Source organism: Tenrec ecaudatus, chromosome 8 (assembly GCF_050624435.1).
Source record: "Tenrec ecaudatus isolate mTenEca1 chromosome 8, mTenEca1.hap1, whole genome shotgun sequence".
In the NCBI taxonomy this organism is placed as follows: domain Eukaryota; kingdom Metazoa; phylum Chordata; class Mammalia; order Afrosoricida; family Tenrecidae; genus Tenrec; species Tenrec ecaudatus.
This window is the reverse complement of record NC_134537.1, coordinates 131,894,399-131,916,626: the sequence shown is the minus strand read 5'-3', so window position 1 is coordinate 131,916,626 and position 22,228 is coordinate 131,894,399. Positions and strand designations below refer to the sequence as shown.

Below are 22,228 nucleotides of genomic sequence, written 5' to 3'. Positions count from 1 at the left end.
GGGGAGCCATCTAGTCACTTCCAAATCACAGTGACCCAATGTGTGGCAGGAAGGGGGCTCTGCCTCCGCTCGTTCATTCTGCGGAGCCTCGGTGGCAGCCACTCTGTCAATCTATCTTGTCAAGGACTTTCCTCTTTGTCACCATCTCTCAAGTGTGGTGTAAAAGGCAAAGTCTTGCAATCCTGGCTTCTAAGGAGTCCCCTGGATGTACTTCCGGGACAGATCGGTTTGTTCTTCTGGCAGTCTACGGCACTTTCAAGAGTCTTTGCTGGCACCAGAATTCAATACCTTAGTCTTCAAAGCAACCTTCTTGCATTTTGATGTCTTAACTGTTGCTTCCATTGATTCTGAATTCAAACAAAATGAAATCCTTCACAATTTTGTTCTTTTTCCATTTAGCATGATGTTATGTGTTGGTCCATTTATGATGATTGTTGTTTTCTTTGCATTAAGTTGTACTCCGTATTGCAGGCTCTTCGTCAGAAAGTGTTTCTAGTCCTCCTCCAGGTTGGGTCATCTGCATATTCAAGGTTGAGAGGCCTTCCTACAACCTGGTGCCGTGCTGTTCTTCATAGAATCCAGCTTCTCTGATTATCTTCCCAGCATATATATTGAATTAATATGGTGGGATGATCACCTTTCTTGATTTTAATCTTGTGGTACTCGCTTTTTCTCTTTGCACAACTGCCTTGATCCGTGTACAGGTTCCACATGAGCTCAATGAGATGGTCTGGAATTCCTTTCAGTTTGTCCCACAGTGTGTTCAGATCCACACAATAGAATGCCTTTGCATTGTCAATAGCACACACGTAAGCATGTTTCTGGGATAATTTGCTTTCAGCCAAGATCTACCTGACATCGGCAATGATATCCTATGCTCCATATCCCCTTCTGAATCCAGCCTGAATTGCTGGCAACTCCCTTTCAAGATACTGCCCAACCGAAGTTGGATGATCTTCAGCAGAATTTTACTTGCATGTGATATCAGCGATATTGTTTTATGATGAGCATTCTGTTGGGTCACCTGTCTTCGGCATGGGTACAAATATGGATCTCACCCTGTTGCTTAACCATTAGCTGTCTTCGGAATTTCCTGGCATAGATGACTCAGGGCTTCATCAGCTTGTTGAAATTTCAATTGGGATCCCATCAATTCCTGGAGCCTTTTTTATCAAATACCTGCATTACAGCATAAGCATTATCTTTCAATGTCATTTGTTCTTGATCATATGCTACTCTTGAAATGGTCTAGTTCTTGTTGGTTTAGTGACTGTATGCTTTCCACTCCTTTACATGCTTCCTGCACAGTTCAGTATATTGTCTATAGAATATCTGAATATTGCAACCAAAGCTTACATTTTCTCTTCAGTTCTTTCAGCTTTAGCTACACTGAGCATGCTCTGCCATTTTTGTTTTCTTACTGTAGGTTTTTGCACATCTTGTTATAATATTTTATTTTTCTTCTTGAACTGCCCTATGAAATTCTGGGTTTGGCTGTTTGACTTCATTGTTTCTTTTATTTGCTTTAGCTACTTGACAATTAAGAAAAAGATTCAGTCTCTTCTGACATGCACCATGATCGGTCCTTTCTTTCCAGCTCTTGGATAATAACCTTTGGCTCTCTTCAAGAATGGTGTTCCTCATGTCATCCCACGCTTCTCCAGGTCCTCCTCCTCTAACGTTCCATGAGTCAAATCTGTTCTTGAGACGCTCTGGAAATGCAGGTGGGATAGACTCAAGTCCTGTTTGTGCTCTTGTAGACTTGTTTTAATTTTGTTGAGCTTCATTCTGAATTTGCACATGCACAATTGATGGTCTGTTAAACTATCAGCCCCTGGTCATGTAGTAACTGCTGATATTGAGCTACTCCATTGTCCCTTCCCACAGATGTTGTCCATTTGATTTCTGTGTAGTTTATCCAGAAAAGTACACATGTCTAATCACCCATTTGTGTTGTTGAAAAGAGGGTTTTACTATCAACAAGTTGTTCGTCTTGAAAAATTCTATCATGTAACCTCTAGCTTCAGTTTTCTACAACTAAGGCCATTTTTTCCAACTACTGTTTCTTTCTCTTTGTTTCCAACTTGTGCGTCCCAGTTACCAAGAATGCGGATGAAACTTTATTGCATATTTTATCAATTTCAGGCTGAAGACATGGATAAATTCTTCTTCACTAGCTTTAGTGGTGGGTGCAAAAATGTGAATAATATTTGTATTGACTGGATTTCTTGTGTGTCCCTAGAGACTATCCTCTCACAGCATTGCACTTCAAGATAGATCTTGAAGTGTCCTGTCTGACGATGAATGTGATACCATTCATCTTGAAGTGGTCATTCTTGGCATAATAAGTCATATGACTAGCTGATTCAAAATGTCCACCTCAGTTCAGCTCACTGATGCCTAGAATGTCTATGTTTACGAGTTCCATTTCATTTTTGATGAATTCCAATTTACTTAGCTTCAAACCTCATACATTCCAAATACCAATTATTAATAGATGTTTGCAGCCTAGTTTATCTCATTTTGAGTCAAACCCATTCGCAAATGAAGGTCCCAAGGGTGTTGCTTTATCAAGTCCTTATGCCCAATTCTACTTTTAGAAGGCAGCTGTTCCTCAATCATATTTTGATAAAATTCTTATACAGAGAGGTCAATAAATGCATTTCATCTTTTTAACAAAGTCTCAAATATTCTTTTTCTTCAGTCCATTTTCGATATTCACCATGTTTAGTTTTATTATGTTTACAAAGTAGATAGTGTTGAGTTCTACCTTAAATGCCTGATGTGGTAACTGGGACTGCTTTTAGATGTTGTATGCTCATTTGTTCTTTCAGAACAACTATCCAGTTATTTCCCATATTAGGTTAGGCATTTAAACATTTTACTTAAAATAAAAGAAGTCATTTTTGTCATTTTCAGGATATATAAGGTGATTCATGTTTCTCGGCCTTTAGATTTTCCCGTTGCTGAAGCAAACCCCAAATATCCTTTCATTCAGAGCTTCAAAGATGTACAAGTAAAATAAAACTTTGACAGGAAATATCAAAATGTCTTTTGAATTAAAAGTGGCATGTTTTCTGCTATAGTAGCATTTGAATTCTTATTTTCTTTTTTTAGTGAATCTGCAAAATTAAAAATTAAAACTTGTCCTTTGTCAGGTCAACAAAGAAGATTATCTTATTAAATTTTGTCCTTAGAAATAAAATTTTAGGCAGTCAGAATTGACCATGAGCAGCTTAAGTTTTCAAAAATAATTAGATTTAAAGCTAATCTAGTCTTTTTTATAACCACATAATTATGTGTAATTACAAAAACCTTAAAGCATGAAAGACATTTTAAATTATAGAACCTTTATATCACATTTAGATAAGAGGGTAAAGCTATACAAAGAACAATTTTAAATACTGTTAAGTTATAAAATAATGAGTTAATTATTTCACACAAATCTTATTTTTCCAGTATTGCTGATTGCTGATTCTTATCAATACATTTTCTCAGTTAAAAGAAGAGATTATGTGCACATAAGTACAAACATATGCACATTTTTAACAGATTACGTTCAGAGATGGCTCTCAATAATATATGTTTGGCTCCTTACCAATAACCGTCCAGTATATAATATGCTGATTTCTGAAGATTTTGTTTTGTTTTGTCTTGCTTTAGTGCAATAAAACAGGATCTGCTGTATCTAAACACTACAAGGTTTATAAGCGTCTTAACTGTGGTCAGTGCAGCTGCAAAGTCACTGTGTGTCGTTTAGGGGAGAGTAACAGGATGACATATATCTGCCCTCAGTGTCAAAAAGAGAACCCTCAGCTTGTTGATGTGAGGTAAGTTCACTTTTGTTCCTGACCCATTTGCTCTAGTTGAATCGAATTCAGGGGGACCCCCCATGGACATCAAAATAGAACTAAGTTTTAGAGTTCTTTCCCGGGTGATTTTTCAGAAGAAAATCACTAGACCTTTCTTCTGGTATCAGGTTTTAAGAGAGATCATTTGCCTCAAGTTCTCTATCAAGCATCAATAAGTGAACATAACTATAAAAACTGTTTGAGCCCTTGGAAAGAAATAACATCACCAAAGAACCAAGTGGATATGTATCAGGTTTTAAGAGGGATTATTTGCCCCAAGTTCTCTATCAAGCAATAAGTGAACATAACTATTAATAAGTAAACATAGCTATAGTTATTTGAACCCTTGGAAAGAAATAAGAAATACCATCACCAAAGAACCAAGTGCATATGTTTCAGGAGGTGTAGACATGTTAAAGATTGAAACAGCACGACTATCTTCTAAAAACTTGCTTCATTCAGAAGTATTGTTACAAACGATACTATCAATGTCAGCATTTTATAGAATGTGTATCTTTTTGGTGAAGCAGCACATTTCTTATTAAAAACATAAGTAACCTCATAAAGTATATGTGACTATTAACCACAATATCCAGTACAGGCATGAAGGACATCAAATCCTAGGAGAGATCAATGATGTTAAACCAAGCCACCTGCAGTTGAGGTGATTCTCACTTGGAGTAGAACTGAGCTCCCTCAGTATGTTCAGGGTGCTCCCGTGGTTTTCAGTGGTTGACTTTTCTCAGATAGTTCACAAGGTTGTTCTTCAGACCTCCGAACTTTTGGCTAATAGCTATGAACACTATAAATCTGCACCATTCAAGGACTCTCAGGGATGGTGGAAGTTCATATGCACACGAGAAGTTTGAAATGCACTTTTTGAAGGGTTTTAGAAGGTTGGTTAAATAGAAAGCATTGTTATTTAATTGAAAAGAATGCACTAGACACAAGGCTTGAGTCATTGGTAAACATGGTATGTTGGAGGGATGATGATAAACCTGGTTGATCCACAGGAAAGGTTCAAGTTGTTAAATAGTAAACCAGAGTTTTACAGGCAGGATAGGAACTGCCACAACTTACTTTTCAGTGAGCCATCCTTCCTCCCGTTCCTGTCAGCTCCTTCCTCCCATTTTGCTCTCACTTTTACTCTGTGTCAGTGAGCTTGTTCGACTCATAGTAACCTGCTAGGACAGCAGAAACGCTTCCATAGGATTCCGTCGGCTGGAATCCAGGGCAGAAATAACTAGGTCTTTTCTTCTACAAAGCTATTGTTTGGTTCAAGCCACTGATCTTTCATTCCCAGAGGTCTGAAATATGTGTAGATCATCAATTCTGTTGTGCAATTTTAAGGTGATTCTATTCCTCATAGATAAGAATTATTTTTTCATGATATGTTAGGTGCCAGCGACCGTATGTACAATAGAAAAGAGCATGACCTTCTCCCGCCCCATCCTCAGAGCTGTTCTTATGTTTGAGCTATTTATTGCAGCTAACGACTGTGTCAATCTATCTCATCCTGGACCTTCTTCTTGTTCACTGCCCTTTATTTTACCAAGCATGGTGTCCTTCTCCAGGGACTCGCCTCTCCCGACAATGTGCCCAAATGATGTGAGACAAAGCCTTGTCATCTTTGCCTCCTTGCCTCTAAGGAGCATATTTTGTAAAGTATAGGTTTAAAAAGCAAAAAAAAAAAAAACCCAAAAAACTGTTTGTTTGTTTTTAAAGTATACCCGTAATTGTTTTATAGTGTTAAGCTAAGATGTCACTTTGGGGTATATGGTGTGCCTGACCCAAGTCACAGTACCTCAACCAGGAGGTTATAGTTTAAGCCAAACAAGGGAATGCCACATGGTTTAGAACCTGGCAAGGTGTGAATCAGAGTTGTATGTGTTCACCCTACTTCTTCAATCTGTATTTAGTAACAGCCTGTAAAAAATGCCGTTAAATGATTCTTGCTCGCTGAAAAGTAAAGAAAACGCGAAGCCCTTACTGGTGAGGTAAGGATGGATTATAACCTGAGCATTAAAACACCAACACACCCCTCACCTCTAGGCTTGAGCAGAGGCTAACTCTTCGACGACTGAACGTCAAGATGATCTTGGAGTTTGTTTTGCGGCCCTCAGGTTGGTTCTGACTCGTGAACGTTTGGGTCAGACACTCCCAGGTCCGGTGCCATCCTCACACTCGCCGTGTTAGGCCACGGTGCAGCCATTGTGTCAGTGCGTCTCATCAGAGGGCTTCTTCTTGGTCACTGACCTGCTCCTTTTCCAAGCATGTCGTAGGGACTGTCGTAGGGACTGGTCTCTGGACCACATGAGATGAGGTCTGTCCATCCTCCTTCCCAAGGAGGGTCCTGGCTGTGCTTCTCGGAAGAGACGCTGGTTTGTTTTGCTGGAGGGTCGAGCTGCTGCCAGTATTCTTTGGCAACACCGTAATTCAAATGCATACATTCTTTTAAAAAAATTTAATAAACTATTTCACTGGGGGCTCTTACAGCTCTTATAACAATCCATCCATCAATTGTGTCAAGCACATTTGTACATATGTTGCCATCATCATTTCCAAAACATTTTCTTTCTACTTGAGCCCTTGTCACCAGCACCATTTTTCTCCCCTACATTCCTCACCTTCGTGAAACCTTGATAATTTATCAATTATTTTTATTTTCCTATTTTACCATGTCCGATGTCTCCCTTCACCCACGTTTCTGTAGTTCATCCCCCTGGTGGGGGGAGGGGAGGAAAGGGGATGTGCATTGATCATTGTGGTTGGTTCCCACTTTCTATCCCTTCTCCCTTCCCTCCTGGTATCACTACTCTCATTATTGGTCCTGAGGGGTTTATGGATCCTGGATTCCATGTGTGGAGAGCTCTTATCTGTACTGTGCACATGCTCTAGTGTGGCCGGATTTGTAAGATAGAACTGCAGCCATGAGAGTAGTGGGGAGGAAGCATTCAAGAACTAGAGCAATGTTTTGTGATTTGTCTGTGCTGTCCTGCACCCTGGCTGGCTCGTCCCTTACTTGTGACCATTCTGTGAAGGGATGTCCAATTGTCTACAGATGGGCTTTGGGTCTCCATTCTGACCCCTCTCATTCACATTGAAATGATTATTTGTTTGGGGTCTTCTGAGGCCTGATACTTGATCCCATCGATACCTTGTGATCACACGGATTGGTGTGCTTCTTCTATGTGGGCTTTATCAAATGCATAACTTCTTCAGGCTTCCCACTTATACTTGCATATAAGATATGGCTGGAATTAGCTTCACCTTAAGCCTTAACCCAGGGGCCTCAAACTGTGGCCCGCGGGCCGCATGCGGCCCACCGAGGACATTTATCCAGCCCGCCTGCTGTTTTTGCCTCTTATGTTGTTTTACTTCCAAATAAGATTTGTACATAAGAATGTGTTCATAGTTTTTTGTTGTTTTTTTTTTTTTAACTATAGTCCGGCCCTCTAACGTTCTGTGGGACAGTGAACTGGCCCCTGTTTAAAAAGTTTGAGGACCCCTGCTTAACCACTGGGGCAGCTGGGCTTGTTTTGTTACCTTGAACCTCTATGTATTTTGTTGTTGTGACACCCAGACCGTGCTAACTCATGGAGACCATAAATAAACCAAAACGAACCACTGCCCAGCCCGGATCCATCTTCATAATTACTATGTTTGAGCCCATTGTTGCAGCCACTGTGTCTACCCATCTTGTTGGGAGCCTTCCTCTCGTACACTGTCCCTCGACCAAGCATGCTGTCCTTCTCTAGGGACAGGTCTCTGGACGTCATGTCCAAAGTATGTGAGCCAAATCTCACCACCCCTGCCTCTAAGAAGCATTCTGGGTTATCTTATTCCAAGACAGATTTCTTGGTTCTTTTGGCAGCCGGGTGCTCTCAATCTCACGGACCATCCTGTGAGTGACTGTGCGTGAGAGCGCCCGGCCCTCTTGTCTCCCTCAGCTGCCTCTGCCTTCCCACCTTTACAGTTTCTGGACTGCAGGGTGGGGCGCAGCATGGCTCGAGCGGCCTCCAAGCCGGGTCACTATGAGCAAGGAGTGGAGCTAGATCTCTCGTTCGCATCCTCTACTCTCGCATTTCTGAAGGGCACAGAGTACGTGCTCTGTTGGCAACTAAGACGTTATCAGTTCAAACACACCCAATGGCTCCGTGGAAGAAAGGGCCTGGCGGTCCGCAGGGGAGGAGGGGCGCTGCACCGAGGAGCGCGCAGTGAATGGGATGAAATAGCGTGTGTACGTCGTGGAATGCAACAGTCTGCTTGGTAAGCCTGCGGCCGATTCACAGTATAAAAAGGAAATACGATTACAGCCAAGCCATCCAGTGTGTAGCTTAACTCAGAAACGACCACCGAGCTGATTCTGATTCAGTGACCCTTAGAAAGGGGTAGACTAGCTCGTGGCGGTTTCCGAGGCTCTAAATCGTTCCAGGAGCCAAAAGCTTCATTTTTCTCCTGAGGACTAGCTGGTGGTTTCAAACCTCTGGCCTTGCGGTTACCAGTTCAACACGTAACCTACTCCAGCACCAGGATTCCTTTTGTGTTACACATCCGAACTCTTAAATCACACACAAACAACAACAAAACAGATCATCTTCCGGAAGTTAAAGACAGAGCCCACATGCCCAGTGATGTCATCGGTGCTCATCGCCCCTGGGGACCAAACAGACATGCGTTGGTGCTGACAGCCGACAGGGTTTGTTAAACCCCAGGATTGGTTGCGGCCGTGGCTGGAGCTGTGCTTTCATTCGACCCATGCTGCGCCCAGCCCTAGAGGAGCCCACCAAGCCAAGGAAGATGCCTGTCTCAGCTTAAGTTTCACTGACACAAACAAACAAAACCAAACTCACTACCATGGGCTCCATGCTGGCCCCTAGCGACCCCCGTGCGTGTCTGAGACTCTAGTGTTCACGGGAATAGAAAGCCCAATCTTTCTCCCTTGGGGCTGCTGGGGGTTTTGAACTGCCAACCATGTGGATCACAGCTCAATGTGTAGCCACTCCACAACCAGGGCACCTGAAATTTCACTAAAGGCCTCGTGAATTTTCCTCTGCAGGAGTTATAGGATCAGATGCAAGCTGTGCAGGTTTAAGGCTGTGAGCTATAAAAGGTACCTCCTGGGTGTGTGGTTTGACAAATTGAATGTGTGGTGATGCCCTATCTTGAGATGAGACAAAAGCAGCAGAGATACAGGTGGGTGAGATGTGAAAGTGACTTTTTTTTTTTTTTTTTTAGTTTTCGGTGGCTGACCTAACAAATTGCCACAAACTTGATGGCTTCAAACAGCATAAAAGTATTCTATCTGTTTTTGAGGCCAGCAGCTCAACATCTACATTACTGGACTTCAGCCCTGCACTGGAAAGAATCCAGTCCCCGCTCATTCGGACTTCTGATGGCTCCAGCTAGTCCTTGACTCACACTCTCCTCACTGCAATCACAGTGTCCTTGTCACACAGACTTCTCTTCAGCATGTGCCAATTGTCCCCGTGCCTCCTCCTGATAAAGGAAAGTATGATTGGATTGGAGGCCACCTGGATAATCAGAGAACTCATCACAAGTCAAAACCCTTCACTCATTACTGCTACAAAGATGCTTCTTCTCGGCGATTCTTCTCAGTGATAGCATCTAGAGGTTCCCAGCATTGGGGCCTGCTAGCATGGGTTGAAAAAAGGAGCCCTGGCTGCGTACTGGGTTATATAGATGTTGGGTTGCTAATCACATATCAGCAGTTCAAAACTACCTGCCTCTTCACCAATGAAAGATGAGGTTTTTCACTCCCATAAGGAGGTACAGTTTCAGAAGCCGCAGGGGCAGTGCCACTCTGTCCTGTAGGGTCTCTGAGTCCGACGGACTCAATGGCAGTGAGTGAGAGTGACTGTAGGTTGGCCACTATTCAGCCTGCCACAGATAGATTAATTTTGAGATTCCTGCTATATATCTAAGTAGAGATTGGATAAGATTTATTTGTGGGTGATTGAGAATTCGAACAATAATGGAAAAAAAAACCCTGCTTCCATATAGAAAAATGAATTTCCCCCTTGTGATTAATGAATTCTGAACACCAGGAAAAAATGAAAATAGTGGAAAACTAGAGCCAATTGAAAATCTGAAGGTCATTTAAATTGTGTTTATTTAATAATGAATGAATGCATATTGCATTTCAGAGTAAGTTAGTAGAGGGCAGGGTTGGGTCAGATAAACACGGTCTGATCTACAGGAATAAGAAATACTAAGTGGCATTAAAAGTCGAGCTAAGCACAGATAAGAGAATCATAATGGGATGTATCTTCCCTTCAGATTTCCATGTGCTATTTATTATTTTACCAGGCAAGTTTGCATTTCAGAATGGAGATAATCACGTCTAAGGAGCAAAGTCTTACCAAAGACAACACTACCTTTGAAAGTCAAAGAACTTATGTTCTGCAATGTAAGGTGCATAGCCTTTGTCTGGAAGACATTTTTCGTTATTAATGTTTGGAATCACGAAAGGAATCCCTGAGAGTCCCGTGGTTGGTGAGCCCCGGGTGAGACGAAGAAGGAGGTGATGGGACCTCGAGTCAAGGAATAGCTGGAGCCATCAGTCATTGGCATAAGCAGGGACTGGACACTTCCCCACGGTCCCCACACCAACCAGCTGTGCGTTAGAGAGCAGGCTTCTAGCACAACTCAGTCAAGGTGTTTTGTGTCATCCTAATGATCAACTCGGAATTCCAGAGAGAGAACCACGCTCTATGTTTGTGATTCCAAAGCGGGTGGCTTTATGGCTTGTTTACTTGGTTAAATACGAAATAGATTTCTAACTCATTTATTAATCAATTCAATAGGAAGCTTCTATTACTGGAGGGAAAGAACCCGGGCTATCTTTCTTTAAATCATTGTAGATCAAGTAGTCGATCGAGCGCTTACCGGGGATGGTTGAGAAATCCTGGTGTTCATCATCCTTCAGGGCACACAAAACAAAAGTAGAATTTCTGACCGTTGAATGTCCATGCTCTGATTTCCACTTGAGTTTCTTCTAATTTTTTTTACTTTCTGTTGAAAAAAGATACCCTGTTTTTGCTCTCAGACAGGTATTATTTGCTTACATGATTACTTGTGATGCGCTTCTTAAGGGTTATATAAAATATTTCATAGTGGACTTAAAAAAACATGAACTCTAACTCTAAAATAGACCTTTCGGTATTCCTGACCTCATTAGCACTTGGGACAGTCCCTTTGAAAAGTTCTTATGCTGCTAATATATAGTTAAAACTTCTAAGCAATAAAGAATGCATAGCATTTGAATATCAGTAGCTTGTGATCATTTCTAAAACAACCAAAAAGTGTGTGAGTCTGAGAAAGTAAAAGCTGTTGAATTCCTGTACAGCAAGCTGCCAACTAGAAATACCATCATCAGCTGGACACGTTGCCGGACGGACGTGATGGGCTTGGTCGCACGGAAATCGGAAGAGCAGTGGTCCTGTGAGCTCTGCACGCTAATCAATAAGCCTTCTTCGCAAGCGTGTGATGCTTGCTTGACCCCAAGGCCTGATGGTAAGACTGAGTTTTGTTTTTGAATTCCTTCCATTTCAAAGAGGGTTAACTGTACGAAGCCAGCTACCTGTATGCTCCATCCTGACAGTCAACGAAGTAACACACTTACTTTGAAGAAACTGCCAGCCTCTGCATGTAAACCATGCTGCTGTCTTGGTGAGTACTTTTTTTACCGGGGAGGGAAAACATGCGTGTGCTGAAACAGAACGCGCCTTTGTATCTCAAAAAACTGAGACGATCGCATCTGTTCTCTACTGTTTCTAATGAATTATTCAATAAAGCTTTGTTTTATGCAGATTTCAGCAAGTTTCAAGTTTGTTATGCAGTCCAAGTGTTTCATAAATTGAAAGGGAGCCTTTCTGTAAGAATATCTTTGCAGGTGGAATAGAAAAATGCTGAATTGTTTCTCTTCTTTATCCTTTCTACCCCTTGTTATTAAAATCTTTACCCAGACAATTGTACTGATTTCATTGAAATCCTTCAAAATAACTCTTTACAGCTCACAATTTCATGCGTTCAGAGAATGTAAAACCTCAGAGGAAACCTGTGATTAAGAACCATCGCATTGATGCTGCTTCTATTGTATTCTCAAAGTGTTCTTTCTTTCTTCAATTAGAGATGAGAAAGTTCATTCTTGACTTGTGGACCCATGTATTGTGTGAGCTGTCATCTTGTGTTTTGTTCCCTGGGCCAGGGAGGCGGGCATCGCCCCTTGCGCGCTTTGCTGGGAGCCGAAAGGATGGCGCCTGCTATTCTCTCCCTCCTCCTCCGACATCTTTCAGCAGAGACAGCTCTTGGAAGGAAACCACAACCTTGGCCTGCCTCCTTAATTTCAACACTCTCAAATGTCTTTGCACATCTTATTTGATCTTTGTTCATAATATTTTTCTGTGTATGAATGACTTTGCAATTATAAATTAGAATAGCTTATAATAGATACCAAAATTTTATAATACTTGGTTAAAGCATTATATTTAATAAATGTCCTTGTAATTTCTCTTTGCAGCTACAGGACTCTGATTGCCAACCTAAATGTTTTTCTGTGGTATCATCTCTTAATCACCACTGTTTTAATATGTTGTCTTATGTTAGCAAAACCAATAAAGGAATAATCTTTAAATGCTTAGACATAATACAAAGCAAATATAAATCTTCATTAAACCCATCACTGGATCCCTGTAAATTCCTACGGGAAGGTGATTAATTCTGAATTCCCCTAGCTAACTTGGCATAGTATAATAAGTGAAATAAATGTGTTAAATAAAGAGATGTTCTAAGCAGCCAATACATTATATTTACAAGGCTAGTTCAGAATTGCTTTTCTCTCCTTTCAGATTCAGTACCTAAGAATGAAGAAAATTCTATTGCCTTTAACAGCCTAGTGAAGTATCCTTGTAATAACTTTGGAAAACCAAACACAGAAGTGAAACTCAATAGGCAAACTGCCTTTGGGACTACCACCCTGGTCTTGACCGATTTGAGCCATAAATCCAGTACTTTGGAAGGACAGAAAAGCCGAAACCAGATATTACAACCCTCTTCTCCCTCTCAGGCTTGTTTGAGGGGTGCCCGGCACCCCTCCAAGGAGAGCACAGCCCATATGACTCAACCATCGGACAAAGAAAACCGATCACCTGTGGGCAGCTCTCAGGCCAAATTATTTAGTCCAGTGCATAAAAAATTGAAAACAACCCACTCTTCACCGGATCTCAAAAGTTGTGTGCCTGGCTTGTCAAACAGGTATGTGTCTCTAACCTCGGTCTTTAAGGTATTTACCTGACATTTTAAGAAGAGGGTAAAAATCACCTGTTATTAATTAGGAATTTGAATTGATTTTTATAATGCATATCAAACTTCAAAAGACTTAGTGTTATAGTGCCTTTTCCTCCTTCCCTTCCCCAAAACAAATTCCATGCAACCTACAAAAAGCTATTCTTTCCTTACTATAGCCATGTATATGCTCAATACATAATATTTTGAAATGATGCAAAAGTACAAAAAAGTATAAAGATACAATTTAAATCTCCAGTAAGCATACTAATGATCAATAACCACTGTGAGGATTGTTTTGTTTCCTTCCAATTAAAAATTATTCTTCCAAAAGGACAACTGTCATTTATGAAGATAACTAAGGCTCCATCTATGCTGAAGAGCATAGTGCACATGATTAACACTGTCGGGTGCTGAGTCCATCGGAAGGCACCAGGGAAGATAAACCATGGTTCTCCTTCTGGGGAAAAAAAAATCAGCTATTTAAACCCACAAGGAGCAGTGAGGCTGTGACCCACTCATGTCACCATGAGTTAGAATCTACTCAGTGGCAGCTGATTATCATCGAGAGGGAGCTGAATGACCTTAGACACGAATGACATAGGGAATGGTGTTTTCTATGTCAACTTGAAAGGTGCACGGAGCTTCCATGGTGTGCATATGTGAAATTAAAACATCGCCTTCCCAATTAATAAATACTATCTGAGCAGGTCAGTTTTATGAGGTATGTCAAGTGCTGTGTCGAGGTGAAGATCTCCAGGGGTTGCTGCTGGAACGACAGATCTTCACGCCCTGCTCTGTGCCTGACAGACCAGTTGTCAGCCTGCGAACCAATCATCTGTGGACATTCCTCTACCACCCACTCCCTGCACCCCTCGCCCACTTGTTTGGGCGACAATTTTGGCTTCATAAGTGTCACAGCTTAATATTATACCATCGGAGAAAGACTACTTTCCCCACTGTTTCCTTTTCTGAGCTACTAGATTTTTTTTGTGTAGTTGATTTTTCATTCCTTCAAAAGGCAGTGGTATGCAGCTTCCACTATATAACGGAGTGTGTGGAGAAAGAGTCTACTTCCAATGCGTGGATATCTTTTTTGGGAAAGTCGTTACTAAGAATGGTGTTTGCTGTAACCTCACCTGGAATCCAATGGCTTGTTCTTCCTCTGTGGGCTGTGCTTCTCTCTGCCTGTAGCGAGAAGCGCCCTCTAGCGGTGGACTGAGAGGCTAGCTCCTGTGCGCGCCTTGACTGACCTCTGGATTTCTCCAGTTTAGTCCTTGACTGCTGGGTGGTTTCTTCCCAGGGGAGACATTTATCTCAAATTTCCCATCCTGACTCTAAATTACCCCTCTGCTCATCTTGATTACTTTTTACCCTTGATCGATTTAAATATATATATATATATTTGGTCATGATCATCTACAATCATGTGTATACTCAGAAATGATAGAGGTTTAATTAAACTGTTAGTGGCAAACTTTTGATTGACTAAGTGAATCTAACCTTCCCTAATGCCTCATGATGAAAGTTCTTGAAGGAGTTAAGAGAGTTGAGTTTGAAAGCTAGCCTAGTGTAGAAAATCAGCTTTGAACAGCCATGTGTGTGTGTGTGTGTGTGCGTGTGTGCGCGCATGCATGTGTGTACGGGCTTGCAAGTGATCATTTAAAAATATTGTGGCATTTATTTTACTCAGATGAAATATCTTAGCATATTTTTTATTTCCTTCGTGCTTTGTTGAAAATCTCAGACAATTTAACTAATGAATTAGGGATTTAAGAAAACATTAATGTAACCTTCAATTTAAATGATTTCTTCATAAGCCATTAGTGATGGACCATATGATTAATCACAGTGCACAACATAGCTTAGAAATGCTGCAGTGTGTGTTTGTGTGTGGACTATACACGCACCAGGATGGAGACTCTGCAATCAATCAAGATCAACGAGCAGAATAAATGTCAAGTGAAGAAATAAATTCACCCAGCAACCCTTCTGCACCCAGCTACTTTACAAGGAATAAATTGCAAATTACTGTCATTTATTTCATTTTTCTCCATGTCTGGCAGCTATGGAGTTCATCTTATGGACAAGATGCCTAGCAGAAGCTCACAACATAATACCATTATAGCAGGTGCTCCATGTATGGGATTTATAGCCAGTTTATTTTTTTCCTTTAATAATTATATGGTAATTGATTTGACTTTTGTTCTCTAAATTACTGATCACATCACCCAAAGATACGCCAGCCCTCCCTTCTACGTATTGATGAGGCATCTGTACGACTGGTCTTCAGGTTCCTGAGCTTTCTGCAGCCACTGGATTATCGAGGGATCGCTGTACAGATGTTTCAGCAGTGAAGAACCACAGTCCTGGAAGCTGTTTTAAGTCCTTGATAAAATGACTGCAATCACTGAGGACAAATATCAGTGATACATTTGAAAGCAACAAATTCACTAACATTGTCTTCGGTCAGCGGCCATTGAAGGTGCTAAAAGTTCACGTACAGTCACACTTGACGCCTTGTAATTGCCACTTTGAATTTTCAGTCAATCTGGCAGAATCCCCCGAGACCATCCAGGATGAATTAATTTACCTTTGTTGATTTTGGCCCCTGAATTTTTGCTGGGCTGTAAAAATCTTTCTATAAAAGCAATCGATGCAAAACTGTCAGGCAAAGTTTTTATTGTAATGAGTCATCTTGTTTGCCAAATAAATTAAATCAAAATAATCATTGGAAAATAATATTTATTTTAAAATATAAACCTGCCCTTGGTCATGTCTTCCTTCCTGACAATACATTTTATTTGATCGCTGTTTTATTGTTTTAAATTCGTAAATTTATAAGGATTTATTGAGAACCTACTGTGCTTCAAGCATGGTTCTTGGTTAGTAACCTAGAGCAATCCACACCAAATCCAGCCTCATTGACACATCCATAGCCATTCATTCATTTATGAATTTTTATGGCTTATTTTCATGCTTCAACAGAGTACTGGCAAGTTTAGACTTTTACTCTCTGACAAAAGTTGGTGAACCCTCCTGTATTAGTTCACTATATAGAATGTCAGGATCCTCAAAAGGATGGTCATCACTATCAGTCTTTCAAACTCTTTTGTATACTAAATTCACTTAAGGAGAATCCTCTGCTACATTTTCGAGAGTTTTTGAGTAATGACTGAAACAAAGAGGAACCAAGATATCTTCAATTAATCAGAACATGTAATTATCCTGGTTAATGTTTTCTATCATAAAATTAAGATTAGTTGTGCATATTTAGAAAGGCTGTGATCACAGGTGGCATCAATATCGTGGTTACATTAACCACTCGGAGCTTTGTAATGTTAATGTGCATATGAATCATCTGGGAATCTAGTTAGCATGCGGATTCTATTTCTGTAGGCAATCTGCTGGGTAATTCTATAGTTCTAACATGTTCCCTGGTGATTCTTATGTTTCTGGTCAGTGGATCACACTCTGCATGTCAAAGGGAAAATAACATAATAAGTTAATGATGTAGTATCTTACCCTTGGTGCTCAGATAGAGTGGCCAGAAATCGCAATGTCTATACAAGAAAGCCACGTGGAGAAGACGAAGGGGTTTCCCCCCACAAACTTGCTGAAGGCTCCCTTGTGTAACTCTATCAAGAGAGAGAAAGCAAGTGTGGGCGGCACGATGGGCAGTGACTGGCGTGTGAACCAAAAGATGGAGTTCCAACCCCTTGGCAGGAGAAAAGAGCAGGTGAAAGATGGCAGCCAAGGGAAGCCCACGGGGCGGTTCCACTCTGTTGTCCACGTACATGTCACTCTGAGGCAGAACTGACTCAATGGCACACCAAAATATACGAGGTGGCTTAAAGTCCAAAAAAAGGCTTCTATCTTTTACATAGAAGTCAAAGATAGTGGAAATTTCCCCCAAGCTTATTGTATGTCCTTCAGATATTTGTTTTGTTCTTATCAGGGATGAACTGGAATGGAGGAAAGATGACGAAACAGGAAGGCATGGGCGTTTCTTTCCCACTTGAATCCTAAGCTATGCCAGAGATGCTGTAGGTGAAAGGGAAGCTAAAAATTTCGCTGGATATGTGGAGCCCTGGAAATCTCTATCTTGAAGCAGGTGGATTCGAAAATGACAGCTACCGCTGAAAATATACATAAATCCATGCTTGAGTGTGTGTGTGCACGCACGTGCGTGCGCAGGCGCTAATAAGAAAGTGTGTCCATTTTAGTTAATGTCCTTTAAAACCTATTTTTGAATAAAATGAAATCCGGTGAGCTGAAATCTTTCCCTGTCGTCAGTCTATTAAGTTCCCTTGGGGTTAGTTGCCATCCAGTTGGCTCCATCTAATGTCAAACCCAAGTATGGCAGATGGAATATTGCCAGTCCTGGGCCAATGACAGATTTACTTTAAATTGGGCTACTAGCCACAAGGTTGGCAGTTCAAACCTCCCAGCCACTCCTTGGGAGAAAGATGACGCTTTCTACTTTCTGTGGCAGGGAGAGAGCCATGGTCTTGGTGACTGGTGTGCTCGAGCCCCTGGTGGCTAATGTGTTTGTGGGCCTTCCAGCAGCAGATCACCTTCCTCACTGTGTGGGACATAACGCTCTCTTGTGATGCACTGGACTTTCAGCCTGGAATTAAACACCAGACGTTTCAGCCTCACGTGTCTTAGTCCAAGAGCTTTGCTGAAACTGGCATACCATGGGTGGCCCTGCTGACCCTTGATGGCGTTGCTGCCACCCTCATAGTAACATGTAAAGCTGCCATAGTGCAATGCCCTGGCAGACAGGTGGTTTCCTCTTGAAGTTAGTCTTATGGAAGAATGGAGAGAGGTTGTCAAAGGGAGGGATGGTCCTAGAAAAGAAGAGCCCACTGCCTCTCAGGTTCTCTATTTCTGGCTTGACATTTCTAACAGTTTAAAATATAGCCACTCCAGCTGCATCTGACTGGGGAAAGGGGACCAACTGAACAGTGGCTGGTGGTATATTTCACTATTAAGAATTTCCTTAGCATTGCTTTCTTCTTATAAATGGCTACCTGTGGCCTCACAATATTTAAATCCATCATTTTGAAAGCCATATATTTAAATTTTGCTCTATTAATGAATTGTTAAACTCATTCAGCACAAATAAAAAATCTTATATTCTGAACATTTCAATTGGTTATGATGCTCTCAGGCATAGTTATGGGAACAAGTACATGAAAAATTAGTTTAGAAAGCAAGAAAAATAGAAAATATGTGATTTTTTACTATTTTTAATTTTTTGAGAATGTTACTTTGTTTCTTAGAAATTTCCCCCTCAAATTGAGAAAGGATGAACTTGTTCAATCATTGAAATCTTAAAAATAGGCATATTAGATATGTGATTTTTTAAATATTTGCAGCTTTTCCATGAGTTCACTAAAAGATAAACTGCTCGAGTAATGGTATTTAAATATATGAAATATTACAAATTAAATATACAAAGAAGGATTTTGTTTTGTTTCTTCTTTCCCCAAAGAAAAAAATCCAGCTTCTACAGCTGTGGCGGAAGAGCGGCGCCTGGCCTTTGCACACTGTGCACAGCAGTGACCTCCAGCTCCTCTTGATCCGAGTCGTGGGCCGGCATAAAGCTTCCCACCTAGCTGTACAAAACACACATTTCTGCTCTGGCAGCCAGCCTGCATCTGGCTGAAATGTGATTGCTACTATTATAGTGGCCTTGATCAAAGAAAAGCATAGAAGATTGTCTCTAAAGTGGACAGGAGAAAGTGTCAGGGCCATTGATGAGCGCTTACTACCTGTGAGATAATAATTAGAGAAGATTGTGGCTGTAGTCACATTTGGAGAGGCAGCTGGATTTGAAAACGTTTGAAAAGAACTAAAAGTGACCACAGGGTGATGTTGATCAGAAGACGACCCGACGATCTCAATTTCAAATGAAGAACAGAGTCATGGCAACCACTTGATGCACTGGATGGACAACAACCCAGTTGTTTTTATTCTTTACACTCCTACATGATGTGCTTTAGGCATATAGGATTCCTTGGAAGTAAATTAGAATTACCTGGGCAAAACAAATAATTCAAAGACCATAAAGCTTTGTGTGTCTGCCTAACGTTGACCGTGGTCCACTCTTTGCTCCAGTCTCTCTGTGTAACCAGAATGCTGATGTGTGGGGGTGGGGTGGTGTGAACGGTCCCTGAGGCACTATTATGCAGTAGTTATTTTGTAACCTGTCATTACAGTGAACTTCCAATGAATGTGACAGATGGTACTTGTGTATTAAACACTGGCAGTCCTCGCTGCAGTAAACACAGCCGCCTCTGCGTTCTCCGCGTGGTGAGGAAGGATGGAGAAAACAAGGGCAGGCACTTTTACGCATGTCCTCTACCTAGAGAAGCACAGTGTGGATTTTTTGAAGTAAGTATAATATTTTTCAACCTTAAAAACTCACCGTTGCTAGTACATTCTGACTTGTAGCAGCACTACAGAGGAGAGGAAACTGGCCCACAGGGTGTCCAAGGCTGTAATCTTTATAGAATCAGAGGCCAGCTCTTTCTCCGAAGGACAGGTGAGTGGGTTTGAACCAAAGACCTTTTGGTTAGCAGCTGCGTGCTTAACCAAATGTGCCACCTTATTACAATGCCATTGAATTCTTTTGCTAAAATGGAACATATGGCTGTTCTGTTTTCAGTTTTTACCTGTAAATTTTAAATTCCCATATTTTGATATTTAGTCCAAAACCTGAATAATTTAAAATTCAAAGTGACTCAGCTAAGTGAATGAATAAATAAATTAATTAAAATGCTTCTACACAAATGTAGGTGTGTCACCCTGGGTTTAGCAAGATACTGAACCAACTTATCCATTTGATTAATAATTCCAGAGAAGATCTTGGTTTGTTTGTTTTTTTTCTGGTATCAATACGACATCCAAGTCCTCCATCCATGTATTGGATAGAAGAGAAAAATAATTGACGCCTCAGACTTACAATAAACATAGTGAGCCCTATTACCTGTGTCTGATATAAATAAAGAAGTGGCACAGTAGCATTCCATTACAGGCAATTCCTTATGCCTTCACAATATGTGGTTATAATCTTGAAAATGAATGTGGGACAGGAGAAGGAATTTGGGTCCATTTAATCAGCTTCCTGTATTTCTCGGAGTTGAAATGTCATCCCAGTGTTTAAAAATGAGTATTAGCCACTGGTTACATCTGTTGCTTAACTGAAAAAAAAAAAAATATATATATATATATATATATATATATATATATATATATATATAATCTCCAATGATCCAATGCTGGAGCAAAATTTTCTAGTTAGGCTTATTGAGAGATAACATCTTGTTAATCTGGTGCTTTTCGAAGGAATTTCCTTGAGAAAATTAGATGATGGTTTTAGATCTTAACCCCTGGACAAGTGGTGAATCCACCCTACTGCGTTGAGCAGTTTCGCTGGAATGGAAATTGTGTTAAGAGCACTACTGATACTCATAGCCTCTACAGATCCCTCTTCTGGCCCAAATTAATAAGACTAATGCAACAGAATCTCCCCAATTTGATCTGGAGAAGTCTATATTGGACTATTCATTTTCCTAAGAGACGAGGGGAGTTTAGTATTAAGGTCATGGCACATCTTTGTTCTTCCAGTTTTAACTAAACCATAGCTACTCAGGGGCTCTAGTGACTGCAGTACATCAGGCTTCCAGTAGTTTTCCGTTATTCTAAGTGAAGGGAAAGGACCTGTATGTATGCCTCTGCTTGGAAGACCAAAGGAAGCTCAGAATTAGGGTAATTTTCTGTGTGATTCAAACAGATTGGTAAAGAATGCTTACAGAATATACGCTTTTTTTAAGGGCAGCAGCTAATGTTTATGTCTATTTTACAATGCCAAATGAATAGTCACAGCAATGGAGACACAGTGGCACTAATCAAAAGAACCTGGGCTCAGGTTACACCTCATGCTAACTTGCACAGAAGCTCACCCATCTTGTCTTCTCGCTTTTCTCCCTAGTGGGCAGATTTGTCCTTCCCGTTCTGCAGCCACGGCAAGCGGTCCATCATGAGAACAGTGCTGAAGATGGGACCTAATAATGGAAGGAATTTTTTTGTGTGTCCTCTTGGGAAGGAAAAACAGTGTAATTTTTTTCAGTGGGCAGAAAATGGGCCAGGAATAAAAATTATTCCAGGGTGCTGATATATATTATTTTGGTTCTATAAAAATCTGGCATTTAATCTTTTTAGGCTGTGTATAATATTTAGTCCCTTTTTGTTTGAGAGACATGTTATAGAATATATATAGTTGATTGTGATGTTACTGCAATCTTTGGGAATCTTTTTCGTTCTTAAAATTTTTATGCCTGCCATCTTTTCTGTTTTGATCTCCATTATCCTTTTAATCTTGTGAATGCACTGTGGGTTTCACCAATTATATAGCATATTCCACTTAGAACGTATAGTTTATGCTTATAACAATGGCAATAAAGTTATTTCTAATATGCTTTTATTCACAGAGTTTTCAGGGAAAGAAGGATTTTCATTTGTTTGGTTTTGGGGTCTGTGGGGTTTTTATAGAGGATTAAACAAGTAATGAAGTCATAGTCTGTCTGATCCATGAATGGTACAAACAGCTACCCCTCCACTTGCCTAAAGGTTGGCAGCTCGGAAACATCTGGCGGTGCGGTGAGAAAGAGGCCTGGGTGCTGCCTCCGTAAGGCCTTCCATTGCAGAGCACCCTGAGGAGCTGTCTCTCTGTCATGGGGGTGGGCAGGAGTTGGAATCAACCCAATGGCAAAAGATTATTCTGTCTATAAGTATACCTTTCCAAAAGAAAAAAAATTGTATACCTTTCTAAAGTAATGCCATGTTTCTTTTGAGCTAAGACTAAAGGAATTTCTTATTTTCTTAAACGAAATTTTAACAATGAGATCATTTAAAAGAATTCCTGATAAATGGCAGGTACATGCACGCTGAGCATTTGTATAACGTCAAGTACATGCTGGTGACCAGCTACAGGGAGTTAGACTTTAAAAGTAACATTTAGGAACAACTGCTGTATACATTGCTCTGGTGGGATAATGTTA

At 40.8% G+C, this 22,228-nt stretch overlaps 1 protein-coding gene across 1 annotated transcript in view; it reads left to right on the top strand.

Moving 5' to 3' along the window:
- NEIL3 (nei like DNA glycosylase 3) overlaps nucleotides 1–21,718 on the top strand; it is a 57,674-nt gene extending 35,956 nt beyond the window's left edge. The window contains exons 6-10 of the mRNA XM_075555780.1: nucleotides 3,664–3,830; nucleotides 11,221–11,387; nucleotides 12,722–13,127; nucleotides 19,385–19,559; nucleotides 21,160–21,718. Coding sequence (XP_075411895.1) covers nucleotides 3,664–3,830; nucleotides 11,221–11,387; nucleotides 12,722–13,127; nucleotides 19,385–19,559; nucleotides 21,160–21,342 — 1,098 coding nt within the window. The 3' untranslated portion in view covers nucleotides 21,343–21,718. The remainder of the gene's footprint in view (nucleotides 1–3,663; nucleotides 3,831–11,220; nucleotides 11,388–12,721; nucleotides 13,128–19,384; nucleotides 19,560–21,159) is intronic.
- Nucleotides 21,719–22,228: the final 510 nt, after the last annotated feature.